Consider the following 16,133-nt stretch of genomic DNA (forward strand, 5'->3'; position numbering starts at 1 on the left):
CCCCTCCAACCCAAACCATTCCATGATTCCTGGTAGGATGGAACTGGAGGAGCTCTGAAGACCCCTCCAACCCAAACCATTCCATGATTCCTGGTAGGATGGAACTGGAGGAGCCCTGAAGACCCCTCCAACCCAAACCATTCCATGATTCCATCCTGCCATGATGGAACTGGAGGAGCCCTCAAGTCTTCTCCAACCCAAACCATTCCAAGATTCCCCCTGGCCGTGACTGGGCGCTCCAGTGCTGGACCATCTCCATCCCAAGGCCAGCCCCACCACCCCGAAGCCCCCAGGAGCCCCCGGGGTGGGGGGTCCCGCTGACCTGGATCCGGATGAAGCGGGGGGCAGCGTAGGCGGGCAGCGTGTCCTGCGTGAAGGCGTAGAGTTTGTCACCGTCGAAGGTGGCCCCGTCCTTGAGGCGCACGGCGGCCATGCCACAGCGGCCCTCGCACCCTGCCAACATCGCCTGGGGTCACCTGGGGCAACCTCAACTCCTTGGGGACTTCTTGAGTCCCCCTGGGCTGCTGGGGGGGGTGTTGGGTGGCCAAACGTGTTTTGGGTGGGTTTGTCCCAGTTTTGGCACTGCGGAGGCCGCTGGGATGGTGGTGGAGGCACCTCCTGTGCCCAGAACCATTCTGGGTGCTCATTTTGGGTGAACGCTCCCTATTTTTGCCTCTTTGTGGTCACATTGACCCAACCCAGCACCTGACACTCGCTTTGGGCAACCAACTCCCATTTTCACCGTTTTGGGGGATCTTTGGGCCGTTATGGGGGGTGTTTCATGCTCAAAACAACTCTGGATGTAAAACCCCTTCTGAACCTTCTTGGTGGTGGCTGAGACCACCACCTCACCCACCTCAAACACCCCCCGGTCCTTGGTGGCACTCACCCGGCACGGCCACGCCGTAGACGTTGACCTCCTGGATGAAGCTCACCAGGCCCAGCGTGGCCTCCACCTCCGTCGTGGCCACGTTCTCCCCTTTCCACCTGGGGAGGAGAAGGGACAGAGCCGTGAGCGGGGATTTGGGCCGGCACCGACCGCTCGGACACGCGGGAGCCCCGGAGTTACCGGAAGGTGTCCCCGACACGGTCCTGGAAGTAGATGAAATTCTGGCTGTCCATCATGAGGAGGTCGCCGCTGTTGAAGAAGGCGTCGCCTTTGGCCAAGACGTCCCTCAGGATCTTCTTCTCGGTCTTCTGCGAGTCGCCGGCGTAGCCGTGGAACGGGGTGTTCTTGGTGATCTTGATCACCAGCAGCCCCGTCTCACCTTCGGGGAGGAAGACAAGGCTTGGAGGCTGCCCAAGAAGCCTTGGCTTCTTCCAGGGGTTCCTGGTGGCTTCTGCTCACCGGGAGGGTGGTGGCCAGAGCTGAGAGGTGGTTTTGGTGCATCTCCAGCCCCCGAGAGAGCCCTTACCGGGTTTGGTGGGGATGCAGAGCCCCCGCTCGTCGCGCACGGGCTCGTCCTGCTCCACGTTGTACCTGATGAGCTCGAAGGGAGCGAAGAGCTGCAGGGGAGGGACAAACCTGGGCTTAGAAACAGGCAGGAGGATTTCCTTCCCGTGGAAATTTCCAGAATTTCCTTCCCATGGATATTTTCAGCATTTCCTTCCCATGGTCATTTCCAGAATTTCTCTCCTGTAGAAGCATCCAGAATTTCCTTCCCGTGGAGATTTCCAGCATTTCCTTCTTGTGGAAATTGCCAGAATTTCCATGCTGTGGAGATTTCCAGAATTTCCTTCCCATGGAAATTTCCAGAATTTTCTTCCCGTGGAGATTTCCAGCATTTCCTTCCCGTGGAAATTTCCTTCTTGTGGAAATTTCCAGAATTTCCTTACCATGGAAACATCCAGAATTTCCTTCCCGTTCCGGGTGTGGTCTGCTGTGATTGGTCTGTTCCAACCCACGGAACACCCCCAATCCCGACATTTTGGGCGTTAAAAACCATTTGGGTTTAATTGTCCTTAATTTAAATTTTTTTAGTTGAAATCACTAAAATTAAATCTGATTTAAAGTTGTTCAAATAAGGTTCGATCTGATCCATTCTAACGGCGAATGAACTCATGGTGGCATCTTCCAAATCCAGGAGCTGGGGGATGACACGATGGGGAAGAAGGGAGGAAAATCTGATTTTCGCAGCTTTTGCTCCATCCAAGCTTTTGCTCAAAAATCTGATTTTTTGCAGCTTTTTCTCAACAGGTTGGGGGTTGAGACGTGGCACCAAAGGGCCACAGAGATGACCAGGTCCCCATGGACACCCCAAAATCAGGCTCCATGTCAACACTGTTGAGTCAGTGTTGGCCAACCAGGTGGAGGGGACTCATTTTGGGTGTGAAAAGGGCGTTCTGGGGACTCTGCTGTTGTCCAGCCCATCCTGATGGATGCTGTTGGCTTCCCCTGGAGATGTCACTGTTTGCTCCACCACCAAGAGGTTCATCCAAGACTCAACCAAGGCTTAACCTTTCCTTGGCTGAACCCCAACTGGAGGAGCCACGTTGGGCCCCTCAATGCGCCGGTGTTGTCCCCACCTCCCACCCCGAGGAGGACGTTCTGTTCTCACCTTGACGAACCTGTTGGCCCTGCCCACGGCCCCGACCTTGCCGGTGTAGTTGATGAAGCCGGCGTTGCCCTCGGTGGCTCCGTAGAACTCCCAGACGGCCACGGGCCCGAAGCGCCGCAGGAACTCCTTCCACACCTCCGCCCTCAGGCCGTTGCCCAGGGCCATGCGCACGCCGTGCTCCCGGTCATCGGCACACTGGGGGTGACATGGGGACAGGGCCACCTCGGGGTGTGACCGGAGCGTCGCTGACCCCTCAGGGGGGAGGTTGGGGTGGGCGGGGCCTCACCTTGGGCGTGTTGCACAGGTAGCGCATGAGCTCGCCCACGTACTGGATGACGGAGACGTTGTAGCGCCGGCAGTCGGGCCAGAACTGAGAGGCCGAGAACTTGGCCCGCAGGACGCAGGTGGCTCCTGGGGACATGGCACGGGGACAGTGACCCCGAGGCTTTTATCTTTTGTCCTTGTCTCCTTCCATCCATCCATCATCCATCCATCCATCATCCATCATCCATCCATCATCCATCATCCATCCATCATCCATCATCCATCCATCCATGATCCATCCATGATCCATCCATCATCCATCCATCATCCATCATCCATCATCCATCCATCATCCATCCATCCACCCATCCATCATCCATCCATCCATCATCCATCCATCCATCATCCATCATCCATCCATCATCGATCATCCATCCATCCATGATCCATCCATCCACCCATCCATCATCCATCCATCCATCCATCCCGTCCACCTGTCCGTCCCTCCCTCCGTGGCCTTGGTTTTGGGGTCCGTACCAACGTCCAGGCACCCCCCGAGCCCCACCAGCAGCCCGGCCGAGTGGTAGAGCGGCAGCGTGGTGTAGACGACGTCGTCGGGCCGCAGGCCGCACATGCGGGCCAGGCTGGCCACCATCATCAGCTTCATCTCCGTGATCACCGCGGCCTTGGGCAGCCCTGAGGGGACAACGGCTGGGTGGGACACGCTCCTGGGGGGTCCTGGGGGGTCCTGGGGTGGACAGTGGGGGTCTCTGCAACTGGGGTCTTTGTCCCTTGTTGGAGGAACCGTGAGGATCCTCGTCCACGTTCATCCAGTCCATCCACAGGCACAGGACACACCTGGCCCAGGTGGACCTGAGATGGTCATGGCTGGAGAAAGACCTCCCAAGACCCCTCCAGTGCTGACCTGCCTGTGTGGACGCCTGGCCCAGGTGGACCCACAATGGTCAGGGTTGCAGAAAGACCCCCAAGACCCCTTCCATCAATGCTGACCCACGCACATGGACACAGCCAGGACACACCTGGCCCAGGTGAACCTGCTATGGACAGCATTGCAGGAAGCCCCCCAAGAGCCCACCAATGTTGATCCACCCGCACAGACACAGCCAGGACACACCTGGCCCAGGTGGACCCACCATGGTCAGGGTTGCAGAAAGACCCCCAAGACCCCACCAATGTTGATCCACCTGCCCAGACACGGCCAGGACACACCTGGCCCAGGTGGACCCACAATGGTCAGCATTGCAGAAAGACCCCCAAGAGCCCTTCCATCAATGCTGACCCACCCACATGGACACAGCCAGGGCACACCTGGCCCAGGTGGATCCATGACGGTCAGCATTACAGGAAGCCCCCCAAGACCCCTCCAAGGTGCCCATGTGTGCACACAGCCAGGACACACCTGGCCCAGGTGGATCCATGATGGTCAGCATTGCAGGAAGCCCCCCAAGACCCCTCCTAGCTGCCCATGTGTGCACACAGCCAGGCCACACCTGGCCCAGGTGGATCCATGCCGGTCAGCATTACAGGAAGCCCCCCAAGCCCCTCCAAGGTGCCCATGTGTGCACACAGCCAGGCCACACCTGGCCCAGGTGGATCCATGCCGGTCAGCATTACAGGAAGCCCCCCAAGCCCCTCCAAGGTGCCCATGTGTGCACACAGCCAGGCCACACCTGGCCCAGGTGGACCCGCCATGGTCAGGGTTGCAGAAAGCCCCCCAAGCCCCTCCAAGGTGCCCATCCCCACAAGCCCCCGAGCCCCGAGGGGGCCCAGCTCACCGGTGGTGCCCGAGGTGTAGATGTACATGGCCTTGGAGTTGGCGGTGACGCCGGCGCGGTGCGCGGCGGGCGGCGGCTCCTCGGGCGCCGCCTCGATGGCGGGCAGCAGCGCCTCCACGCCCGGCGTGGGCGACTCCGCGCTCAGGTAGAAAACGGCGACGCCGGCGTGCCGCAGGTCGGGCAGAACCTCCTCCACGGCCTCGTGGAGCTCTGCAGGGACAGACGGACACGGGGGTGACCCTACATGGGCACCTGGTCAGGTGGGCACACCCGGAATGGGTGGGCGGGCCAAGGTTCCCAGGTGGGCACCTCAATGTACCCCCAAATGTGCACTTGGTCAGGTGGGCACCCCCACAATCATGGGTAGGTAGAGGTTCTCAGATGGGCACCCTAAGGTACCCCCAAATGGGCACCTGGTCAGGTGGGCACCCTGGAATCCAGAATGGGGGTCCAAGGTTCTCAGGTGGGCACCCTAAGGTACCCCCAAATGGGCACCTGGTCAGGTGGGCACCCTGGAATGGGTGCGTGGGCCAAGGTTCCCAGGTGGGCACCTCAATGTACCCCCAAATGTGCACTTGGTCAGGTGGGCACACCTGGAATGGGTGGGGGTCCAAGGTTCCCAGGTGGGCACCCTAAGGTATCCCAAATGGGCACCTGGTCAGGTGGGCACCCTGGAATCCAGAATGGGGGTCCAAGGTTCTCGGGTGGGTACTCCAGGTATCCTAAATGGGCACCTGGTCAGGTGGGCACCCCCAGAATGGGTGGGGGTCCAAGGTTCCCAGGTGGGCACCCTAAGGTACCCCCAAATGGGCACCTGGTCAGGTGGGCACCAGACCCACCCCAAATGTGAGCCCTGGTGCTGTGGGCACCCCAGAACCCAGGATGGGCACCCAAGGGCCCCGGGCACCCAGAGGGTTCTGGGCAGGAGCCTGGGGGGCACCCAGAGCACCCCTAAGGTACCCCCAAATGGGCACCTGGTCAGGTGGGCACCCTGGAATGGGTGCGTGGGCCAAGGTTCCCAGGTGGGCACCTCAATGTAGCCCCAAATGTGCACTTGGTCAGGTGGGCACCCCCACAATCATGGGTAGGTAGAGGTTCTCAGATGGGCACCCTAAGGTACGCCCAAATGGGCACCTGGTCAGGTGGGCACCAGACCCACCCCAGATGTGAGCCCTGGTGCTGTGGGCACCCCAGAACCCAGGATGGGCACCCAAGGGCCCCGGGCACCCAGAGGGTTCTGGGCAGGAGCCTGGGGGGCACCCAGAGCACCCCAAAATGGCTCCATGACCCCCTGAGAACCCCAAACCTCCCCGAGGGGCTCCCTGAGCAGCCCAAACCAGCTCCCTGACCCCCCTAGGCACCCCACACACCCCGAGGGGCACCCTGAGCACCCCAAACCAGCTCCCTGACCCCCCAGGCACCCCACAAACCCTGAGGGGTACCCTGACCACCCCGAAAAGGGGTCCTGTGCCCCCCCCAGACACCACACACACCCTGAGCACCCCGAAAGGGGGTCCTGTGTCCCCCCCAGACACCCCAATCCTGCCCAAGGAGGCCCCGAGCACCCAAAAAGGGGGGGTCCTGTGCCCCCCCAGACACCCCACACACCCTGAGCACCCCGAAAAGGGGGTCTCGGCCAGCCACGCCCCCTCAGTGATCCTAAACGGGGTCACCCCAAAGGGAACCCCGATCCCATGGGTGCACCTGGGGGTCACACACAGGGACAGCCCTGTCCAGGCTGTGACACACAGGAAGGGACAGTGACACACACAGAGGGACAGTGACACACACAGGGACAGTGACACACACAGTGACACACACAGGGACAGTGACACACACACGGGGACAGTGACACACACAGGGACACACACAGGGACAGTGACACACTCAGGGACAGCCCTGTACAGGCTGTGGCACACACACAGGGACAGTGACACACACAGAGGGACAGTGACACAGCGACGCACACACAGGGACAGTGACACAGAGTGATACACACACAGGGACAGTCACACACACAGGGACAGTCACACACACACACACACACAGGGACAGTCACACACACACACACAGGGACAGTCACACACAGTGACACACACACAGGGACAGTCACACACATGCCAATCCTCCCACCCCACTGGGTGCACTCACTGGGACTGGCACAGACCAGGGTGGCCTTGGTGGCCACAATGCCACCAAGTCCCCAAACCGCCCCAAATGCCACAGTGTCCCCTCTCACTGGGACTGGCCAGCACCATGGTGGCCTTGGTGGCCACCAAGCCCCCCGAACACCGCGCTGTCCCCTCTCACCAGGGCTGGCCAGCAGCACGGTGGCCTCGGCCGCCTCCAGCGCGTGCCGCAGCGCCCGGCCCCTGACGTTGCAGTTGAGACAAGCCATGGGGCAACCCAACTTGGCCAACGCCAGCCACGTCCACAGGTAGGCCGGCTCGTTGGGCAGGAACACGGCCACCGTGCGGCCGCCGCGCAGCCCCAGGCGCCGCGACAGGGCCCAGGCGGCGCGGTTGCTGCGGCGCTCGATGTCCTCAAAGGTGTAGACCTCGTCCTGGAAGAGCAGCAGCGGCCGGCGCGGCCGGAGCCGGGCGTGCTGCTGGAACACGTCCAGCAGGGTGGTGGCCGGCCGGCTGGCCAGGCGCCGGCGGCACCGCAGCGATGCCCTCGCCATGGTGGCGAAGAACGCCAGGTCCTCCCACAGGAACGGCACCAAGCGGGCTGCGGCCACCGGAACCAGGACCAGCAGCACGGCCACCAGGGCCACCAGGGCCGGCAGCACCGCCATGGTCACCAGCGCTGCGGGGCCGGTGGCCAAGGTCCGCCGGGCGACCTTTGGGCCGCGGTGGCGGCGGTGCCGAGGTCCGGAGGTCGCCGCTCTTTGGTTTGTGCTCTCTGTTTGCTTTCCTTCCTTCTTTCCGATTGTTTTGTTCCCTTCGGCCTTCCCCGCCCCCGGGAGTGGCTCCGCAGGCAGCGGCTGCCACGGCCCGGTGGCTCTGCCTGCCCAGCCGTCTGTCTGTCCAGCTGGCTGTCTGTCCAGCTGTCCAGCTCTCTGGCTGACTGTCTGTCCGGCTGTCCAGCCTCTGTCCAGCCATCCACTCTCTGCCTGCCTGGATGTCCTTCTGTCTCGCCTCTGCCAGCCTGGCTGTCCATCTGTCTGGCCTCTGTCCGGCTATCCAGCCTCTGCCTGTCCGGCTGTCCAGCTGTCCGGCTGTCCAGCCTCTGTCCAGCTGTCCAGCATGTGCCACCACATCTGTCCATTTGTCCGGCCTCTGCCAGCCTGGCTGTTCATCTGGGACACCCCGGGGACACCTCCAGGACACCCCGAAGCAGGGACACCCCGGGGAACCTCGGGGACACCCCCAAATCAAGGACACCCGGGGGACACCTCGAAGCGGGGACACCCCAGGAACACTTCAGTGACACCCCAGGGGACACCCCAGGCCGGGGGTCGGGCGGTGCCGCCCGCAAAAGGAGGCGCAGGTCCCACCGAGATTCGAACTCGGATCGCTGGATTCAGAGTCCAGAGTGCTAACCATTACACCATGGGACCGCCCGGGACGCTCCGCCCCGCTCCCTCCGCCAGGAAAAAGAGACCGCGGGCCGTCCCTGCGGGAGGGGGCGGAGAAACCCACGGAGCGGGCTGGGAAAAGAGGAAAAGGGTGAAAAGGGGAAAAAAGGGGAAAAAAGAGAAAAAGGGGGAGGGGGGAGGAAAAAAATAGGAAAAAGAAAAGAGGAAAAGGAGAGCCGCCCGAACAGGGACTTGAACCCTGGACCCTCAGATTAAAAGTCTGATGCTCTACCGACTGAGCTATCCGGGCTCTGGTAGGCAGCGCCGCGGGCCGCGAGCAAGGCGGGCTTGGGGAAAAACCGAGCGGTTTTGGGGAGAAACCCGAGGATTTGGGGGAAAATCGAGCGGTTTTAGGGAAAAACCGTGGGGTCTGGGGGAAAGAGCCGAGTACTTGGGGAAAAAAATCGAGAGGTTGTAGGGAAAAACCCGAGGTTTTAGGGAAAAAAACTCGAGGTTTTCGGCAAAACCCGAGGTTTTGGGGGAAAAAACGAGGTTTTAAGGAAAACCCCTGAGGTTTTGGGGGGAAAAAACGCCAGATTTTAGGGAGAAACCCGAGGTTTTAGGGAAAAAAACCCCGATGTTTTGGAGAAAAACCCGAGGTTTTAGGGAAAAAAAACCCGATGTTTTGGAGAAAAACCCGAGGTTTTCGGGGAAAACCCGAGGTTTTGGAGAGGAACCCGAGGTTTTAGGGAGAAACCCGAAGTTTTCGGGGATGTTTTTTCCGGATTGGGGCAGGAAGGCGGCAGAGTTCGGCGGGGCTGCCCCAGACAGAGAACGGAATGAGGAATTGGAGATTTTTGGTCGAATTTAACCGCAAACCTCCTCAGCTTTCCCCACAAACGCATTTCCGAGCAGAGGAATAGAGAAATGACCTGATTTGGGTTTTTCCCAAAAAAAACCCAAGAGCGGTTTGTTGCCTTCCTGCTCCACGAGTGAGGGATTTCCGGGGTTTACTCCAAAATAACTTTTTTACTATTACTACTACTAATACTACCATTATTAATAATAATAACAATAATTATGGTAACAACAAGGATAATAATAATAATTTTAAATGAGTATAATAAAAATAAAATATAATATATAATAATATAGCAATATAATAATATATAAATCTACTAGCATAAATTATTATTATTATTATTATTATTATTATTATTATTATTATTATTAATCCCCACAAAGACCATTGGTGCACAGGCCCTTGCCAGAGGCCGCTCATCATGGACTGCTAACATTTCCCAACATTTTCACCCTCTTATTTCCCATTTTTTACCTCATGCTCCCTGTTATTTTCACCCTCATATTTCCTGACATTTTCACTCTCACGTTTCCCATTTTTTACCTCACGTTTTCCACCTCTTTCCCCCTCTTTTTTCCCATTTTTCCCCCTCACTTTTCCAATTTTTTACCTCACGTTTTCCACCCTCTTTCCCCCTCACATTTCCCAACACTTTCTCCGTTCGTGTTTCCCACCATTTTCACCCTTTTATTTCCCACTTTTTACCTCACGTTTTCTGGGCTTTCCCCCCCTCACATTTCCTGCCATTTTCACCCTCGTATTTCTCATTTTTTACCTCACGTTTTCCACCCTCTTTCCCCTTCACATTTCCTGACATTTTCACCCTCACGTTTCCCACCATTATCACCCTCTTATTTCCCATTTTTTTACCTCACGTTTTCAGGCCTTTTCCCCCCTCATTTTTCCCACTATTTTCACCCTCTTGTCGTTTTATACCTCTTGTTTTCCACCCTCTTTCCCCCTCACGTTTCCCATTTTTTACCTCATATTTTCCACCCTCTTTCCCCTTCACATTTCCTGCCATTTTCACCCTCACATTTCCCATTTTTTACCTCACATTTTACACCCTTTCCCCCCCTCACATTTCCCGGAATTTTCTCCCCTCATGCTTCCCACCATTTCCACCCTCTTATTTCTCATTTTTTACCTCATGTTTCCCACCCTTTCCCCCCTTCATGTTTCCTGACATTTTCACCCTCACATTTCCCGGAATTTTCTCCCCTCATGCTTCCCACCATTTCCACCCTCTTATTTCTCATTTTTTACCTCACGTTTTCCACCCTCTTTCCCCCTCATATTTTCCCTTTTCTTACCTCACATTTTCCACCTTTTTTCCTCCCTTCATGAATCACGTCCGTCTCCCCTCACGCTTCCCGCCCTTTTCTCCCCTCACGCTTCCCGCCCTTTTCTCCCCTCACGCTTCCCGCCCTTTTCTCCCCTCACATTTCCCGCTCTTTTTCCTCTCACTTTCCCATCCTTTTTCCCCTCACATTTCCTATTTTTTCCTCACCTTTCCTGCCCTTCTCCCCTAATATTTCACACTCTTTCCCCCCTCACGTTTCCCTCCATTTTCCCCCCTCACATTTCCCACCCATTTTTACCTCACATTTCCTACCATTTTCTCCCCTCATGTTTCCCACCCATTTTTCCCCTCACATTTCCTTTTTCCCTCATGTTTCCCAGGTTTTTTCCCTCATGTTTCCTATTTTTTACCACTTTTCCTCCATTTTATCCCCTCATGTTTCCAGCTCATTTTCCTCTCACTTTCCCATCCTTTTTCCCCTCACATTTCCTATTTTTTCCTCACCTTTTCTGCCCTTTCCCCCTCACGTTTCCCTCTTTTCTCCCCTCACATTTCCCACCATTATTCCCTCTCACATTTCTCGCCCTTTTTTTCCCTCATGTTTCCTATTTTCTTACCTCACATTTCCCATTTTTCCCCTCACATTTCCTATTTTTTCCTCACCTTTTCTGCCCTTTCCCCCTCACGTTTCCCTCTTTTCTCCCCTCACATTTCCCACCATTATTCCCTCTCACATTTCTCGCCCTTTTTTTCCCTCATGTTTCCTATTTTCTTACCTCACATTTCCCATTTTTCCCCTCACATTTCCTATTTTTTCCTCACCTTTTCTGCCCTTTCCCCCTCACGTTTCCCTCTTTTCTCCCCTCACATTTCCCACCATTATTCCCTCTCACATTTCTCGCCCTTTTTTTCCCTCATGTTTCCTATTTTCTTACCTCACATTTCCCATTTTTCCCCTCACATTTCCTATTTTTTCCTCACCTTTTCTGCCCTTTCCCCCTCACGTTTCCCTCTTTTCTCCCCTCACATTTCCCACCATTATTCCCTCTCACATTTCTCGCCCTTTTTTTCCCTCATGTTTCCTATTTTCTTACCTCACATTTCCCATTTTTCCCCTCACATTTCCTATTTTTTCCTCACCTTTTCTGCCCTTTCCCCCTCACGTTTCCCTCTTTTCTCCCCTCACATTTCCCACCATTATTCCCTCTCACATTTCTCGCCCTTTTTTTCCCTCATGTTTCCTATTTTCTTACCTCACATTTCCCATTTTTCCCCTCACATTTCCTATTTTTTCCTCACCTTTTCTGCCCTTTCCCCCTCACGTTTCCCTCTTTTCTCCCCTCACATTTCCCACCATTATTCCCTCTCACATTTCTCGCCCTTTTTTTCCCTCATGTTTCCTATTTTCTTACCTCACATTTCCCATTTTTCCCCTCACATTTCCTATTTTTTCCTCACCTTTTCTGCCCTTTCCCCCTCACGTTTCCCTCTTTTCTCCCCTCACATTTCCCACCATTATTCCCTCTCACATTTCTCACCCTTTTTTTCCCTCATGTTTCCCATTTTTTGCCTCACATTTCCCACCCATTTTCCCCTCACATTTCCCATTTTTTGCCTCACATTTCCCACCCATTTTCCCCTCACATTTCCCATTTTTTACCTCACATTTCCCACCCATTTTTCCCTCACATTTCCCATTTTTTTACCTCACATTTCCCGCCCATTTTTCCCTCACATTTCCCATTTTTCCCCTCATATTTCCCATAATTTTCTCCCCTCACGTTTCCCGCTCTTTTCTCCCCTCGCATTTCCCATCACTTTTCCTCTCACATTTCTCAACATTTTTTCCCTCACTTTTCCCATTTTTTACCTCACTTTTTCCACCCTTTCCCCCTCACTTTTCTCACCCATTTTCCCCTCATGTTTCCTATTTTTTTACCTCACATTTCCCATTTTTTACCTCACATTTCCCACCCATTTTCCCCTCACATTTCCCATTTTTCCCCTCACATTTCCCATAATTTTCTCCCCTCACGTTTCCCTCCATTTTCTCCCCTCAAGTTTCTAGCTTTTTCCTCTCACGTTTCCCACCCGTTTTTCCCTCACATTTCCCATTTTCAGCCTCATCTTTTCTGCCTTTTCCCCCTCACATTTCCCACCCGTTTTTCACTCACATTTCCCATTTTTTACCTCACATTTCCTGCCTTTTTGTTCTCTCATGTTTCCCACCTGTTTTTCCCTCACATTTTCCATTTTTCCCCTCATTTCCTAGTTTTTTCTCTCATGTTGCCCTAATTTTTACTTCACATTTCCCTCCATTTCCCCTCCTCATATTTTCCCACCATTTTCTCCCCTCACGTTTCCCGCCATTTTTCCTCTCACATTTTCCGTCTTTTTTTTCCTTTATTTTTCCCATTTTTTACCTCACTTTTTCCGCCCTTTTCTCCCACATGTTTCCCACCCACAAATTTGGATTTCCCTCTCAAGTCTTCCACTCCTGCTGGGTGTCCCCGTGTCCATCCCCGCTGTCGCCTTGGGTTAGGTGATAATTGGCATCTTTGAATGAGAATAATTTAAAAATTTTAATTTCTATAGTATTTTTATATAAGATTATACTTTATATAATAATGTTAAAATAGTTTTTTAAAGTGAATAGGGTTAAGGTTAGGTTCAAGGAATATTTAGAATATTAAAATGCAAATAATTTGAATATTCACATTGGAATTTGGGTCAGGGTTAGGGTTAAGGTCACGGTTACAGTTTGTAAATATTTGGAATATTAAAATGAGAATAGCTTGAATATCTAACAAGAATTTAATTGTTAAAAGCAAATGTTCCAAAGTGTTTGGCTTAAGGTCAGGGTTTGGGTTAGGGAATAATGAGAATTTAAAAATTATAATAATTTGGATATTTTACAGGGAATTTAATTTTTAAACCAAATATTTCAAAGGGTTAGTGTTAGGGTCATGGTCAGGGTTATGGTCAGTGAATATGTGGAATATTAAAATGAGATTTATTTGAATATTTAGCAGGGAATTTAATTTTTAAAAGTGCATATTCCAAAGGATTAGGTTTAGGCTTAAGGTTAGGATTTGGGTTAGGGGATAATTGGAATATTAAAATTATAATATCTTGAGTATTTAACAGGGAATTTCATTTTTAAATGGAATATTCCAAAGGGTCAGGGTTCAGGTCAGGGTTAGGGGACAACTGGAATTTTGAAATGAGAATATTTTGAATATTTAACAGGGAATTAGAGTTAGGCTCAGTTTTAGGGCTTGGGTTAGGGTCATTGTCAGTGCCAGGGTAAGGTTAGGGGATAATTGCCATACAAAAATGGGAATAATTTGAATATTTAAATTTGAATTTGGGTTAGGATTAGGGTTAGGCTTAGGATTAGGGTTAGGTTTAGGGCGAGGTTTATGGTCAGTGAATATTTGGCCTATTGGAATGAGAATTATTTGAATATTTAACTGGGAATTTAATTTTTAAGAGTGATTATTCCAAAGGGTCAGGGTTAGGTTAGGGTTAGATTCAGGGTTACAAACAATGAAAATCTGGAATATTAAAATGACAGTTATTTGCATATTTAATAGGATATTTAATTTTAAAATGTGAATATTCCATATATCTCTCCCTGTCGGTTTCAAACCCTCACAGGCCAGATCCCCAGACCATTCCCACCAGATCCTGGTCAGAAGAACGGGAAAAGATTCCTGAAAATTTTCGAGGGAAGGGTTAAGGTTAGGGGATAATTGTAATATTAAGATATGAATAATTTGAATGTTTAAATTCTAATTTGTGTTTGGGTAAGGATTGGGGTTAGAGTTAGGCTTAGGTTTAGGGTTAGTGTTTGGGTTAGGGTCAGTGAATATTTGAAATATTAAAATTAGTATTATTTGAATATTTAACCTGGAATTTAATTTTTAAATGTGAATATTTCAAAGGGTTTGGGCTAGGGCATAATTGGAATTTTAAAATGAGAATTATTTGAATGTATAACTGGAAATTTAATTTTTAAACACGAATATTCCACAGGTCCCTCCCTGGTGGTTTCAAACCCTCACGGGGCGGATCCCCAGACCATTCCCACCAGATCCTGGCCTGAAGAACGGGAAAAGATTCCCGGAAATTTTCAAGGGAAGGGATCCCAGGAGCTGCTTCTCCTCGGCGTCGAAGAACTCGAGCACGCGCCGCTCCTGGTCCAGCAGCACCCCGAGCACGCGGCAGCGCCCGGAATTCCGCTCCAGCTTCCCCCCCGGCAGCCGGAATTCTCCCTGGGAATACTGCAGCCCTGGGGCCGCCTCCTCCGGGATGGAGGGGAGGGAATCATCCCGCAGGGAATCATCCCGCAGGGGATCCGGGATGGGGTCCGGGATGGAATCTGGGATAGGATCCGGGATAGGATCCAGGATGGGATCCGGGATGGGATCTGTGATGGAATTCGGGATGGGATCCGGGATGGGATCCAGGATGGGATCTGTGATGGAATTCGGGATGGGATCCGGGATGGGATCCGGGATGGGATCTGTGATGGAATTCGGGATGGGATCCGGGATGGGATCCAGGATGGGATCTGTGATGGAATTCGGGATGGGATCCGGGATGGGATCCGGGATGGGATCTGTGATGGAATTCGGGATGGGATCCAGGATGGGATGTGTGATGGAATTGGGGATGGGATCCGGGATGGAATTTGGGATAGGATCCGGGATGGAATTTGGGATAGGATCCGGGATGGGATCCATGATGGAATTCGGGATGGGATTCGGGATGGGATTCGGGATGGGATCTGTGATGGAATTCAGGATGGGATCCGGGGTGGGATCTGGGATGGAATTCGGGATGGAATCCAGAATGGAATTTGAGATGGAATTCAGGATGGGAGCCAGGGTGGAATCCTGCAGGGAATCCGGGATGGGATCTGGGATGGGATCCTGCAGAGAATCCGGGATGGAATTTGGGGTGGAATTTGGGGTGGAATTTGGGATGGAATCTGGGATGGAGCTTGGGATGGAATCCAGAATGGAATTTGAGATGGAATTCAGGATGGGAGCCAGGGTGGAATCCTGCAGGGAATCCGGGATGGGATCTGGGATGGGATCCTGCAGAGAATCCGGGATGGAATTTGGGGTGGAATTTGGGGTGGAATTTGGGATGGAATCTGGGATGGAGCTTGGGATGGAATCCAGAATGGAATTTGAGATGGAATTCAGGATGGGAGCCAGGGTGGAATCCTGCAGGGAATCTGGGATGGGATCCTGCAGGGAATCCGGGATGGAATTCGGGATGGGATCCCGCAGGGAATCCCGCAGGGAATCCCGGATCTCCTCGCGGAGCACGCCCAGCTCCCAGGCGCTGCCGTCTCCCAGCTCCACTTCCCAGTAGTGCTTCCCGCGGGAAAATCCCTCCCGCGCCACGGCCAGGGCCCGGGGGTGGGGCCGGGATCCGGGATCGGGGCCGAGGATCCGGGATGGGCCCCGGATCAGCAGCGCCGGGGGCGTGCAGCGCTCGTCCAGCGACAGCGAGACTGCGGGAGAGCGCGGGATAGCGTGTGATAGCGTGTGATAGCGTGTGGTAGCGTTTGATAGCGTTTGATAGCGTTTGATAGGGTTTGATAGCGTTTGATAGGGTTTGATAGGGTTTGATAGCGTTTGATAGGGTTTGATAGGGTTTGATAGCATTTGATAGCGTGTGATAGCGTTTGATAGGGTTTGATAGCGTTTGATAGGGTTTGATAGCGTTTGATAGGGTTTGATAGCGTTTTATATTGTTTGATAGCTGTTGATATTGTGGGATATCATGGGATATCGTGGGATATCGTGGGATA

General features: G+C 53.3%; 2 protein-coding genes and 2 non-coding genes across 4 annotated transcripts in view; all 4 read right to left on the minus strand.

The window, feature by feature from the left end:
* Positions 1-7,505, minus strand: part of LOC121361879 (very long-chain acyl-CoA synthetase-like) — an 11,348-nt gene extending 3,843 nt beyond the window's left edge. Inside the window, exons 1-9 of the mRNA XM_041482934.1 lie at positions 6,929-7,505; positions 4,619-4,828; positions 3,360-3,518; positions 2,845-2,969; positions 2,559-2,753; positions 1,416-1,506; positions 1,070-1,268; positions 890-987; positions 323-453 (exon numbers count right to left, since the gene is read on the minus strand). Of these exons, the coding sequence (XP_041338868.1) occupies positions 323-453; positions 890-987; positions 1,070-1,268; positions 1,416-1,506; positions 2,559-2,753; positions 2,845-2,969; positions 3,360-3,518; positions 4,619-4,828; positions 6,929-7,415 (1,695 nt within the window). The 5' untranslated portion in view covers positions 7,416-7,505. The remainder of the gene's footprint in view (positions 1-322; positions 454-889; positions 988-1,069; positions 1,269-1,415; positions 1,507-2,558; positions 2,754-2,844; positions 2,970-3,359; positions 3,519-4,618; positions 4,829-6,928) is intronic.
* A 603-nt stretch (positions 7,506-8,108) lies between these two features.
* TRNAQ-CUG lies at positions 8,109-8,180 on the minus strand. Its single transcript has one exon. It is a non-coding gene; the product is annotated as a tRNA-Gln (tRNA).
* Positions 8,181-8,375: 195 nt separating this feature from the next.
* On the minus strand, positions 8,376-8,448 carry TRNAK-UUU. The gene has a single exon. It is a non-coding gene; the product is annotated as a tRNA-Lys (tRNA).
* Positions 8,449-14,358: 5,910 nt separating this feature from the next.
* LOC121361877 lies at positions 14,359-15,833 on the minus strand (the record flags this gene model as incomplete). Its single annotated transcript, XM_041482932.1, has 2 exons — positions 14,359-14,687; positions 15,480-15,833. Coding segments are annotated over 2 exons (683 nt in total), but the record flags the coding sequence as incomplete, so codon positions are not given.
* Positions 15,834-16,133: the final 300 nt, after the last annotated feature.

This window comes from Pyrgilauda ruficollis, unplaced genomic scaffold (assembly GCF_017590135.1).
Source record: "Pyrgilauda ruficollis isolate IOZ18807 unplaced genomic scaffold, ASM1759013v1 scaffold593, whole genome shotgun sequence".
Classification (NCBI taxonomy): domain Eukaryota; kingdom Metazoa; phylum Chordata; class Aves; order Passeriformes; family Passeridae; genus Pyrgilauda; species Pyrgilauda ruficollis.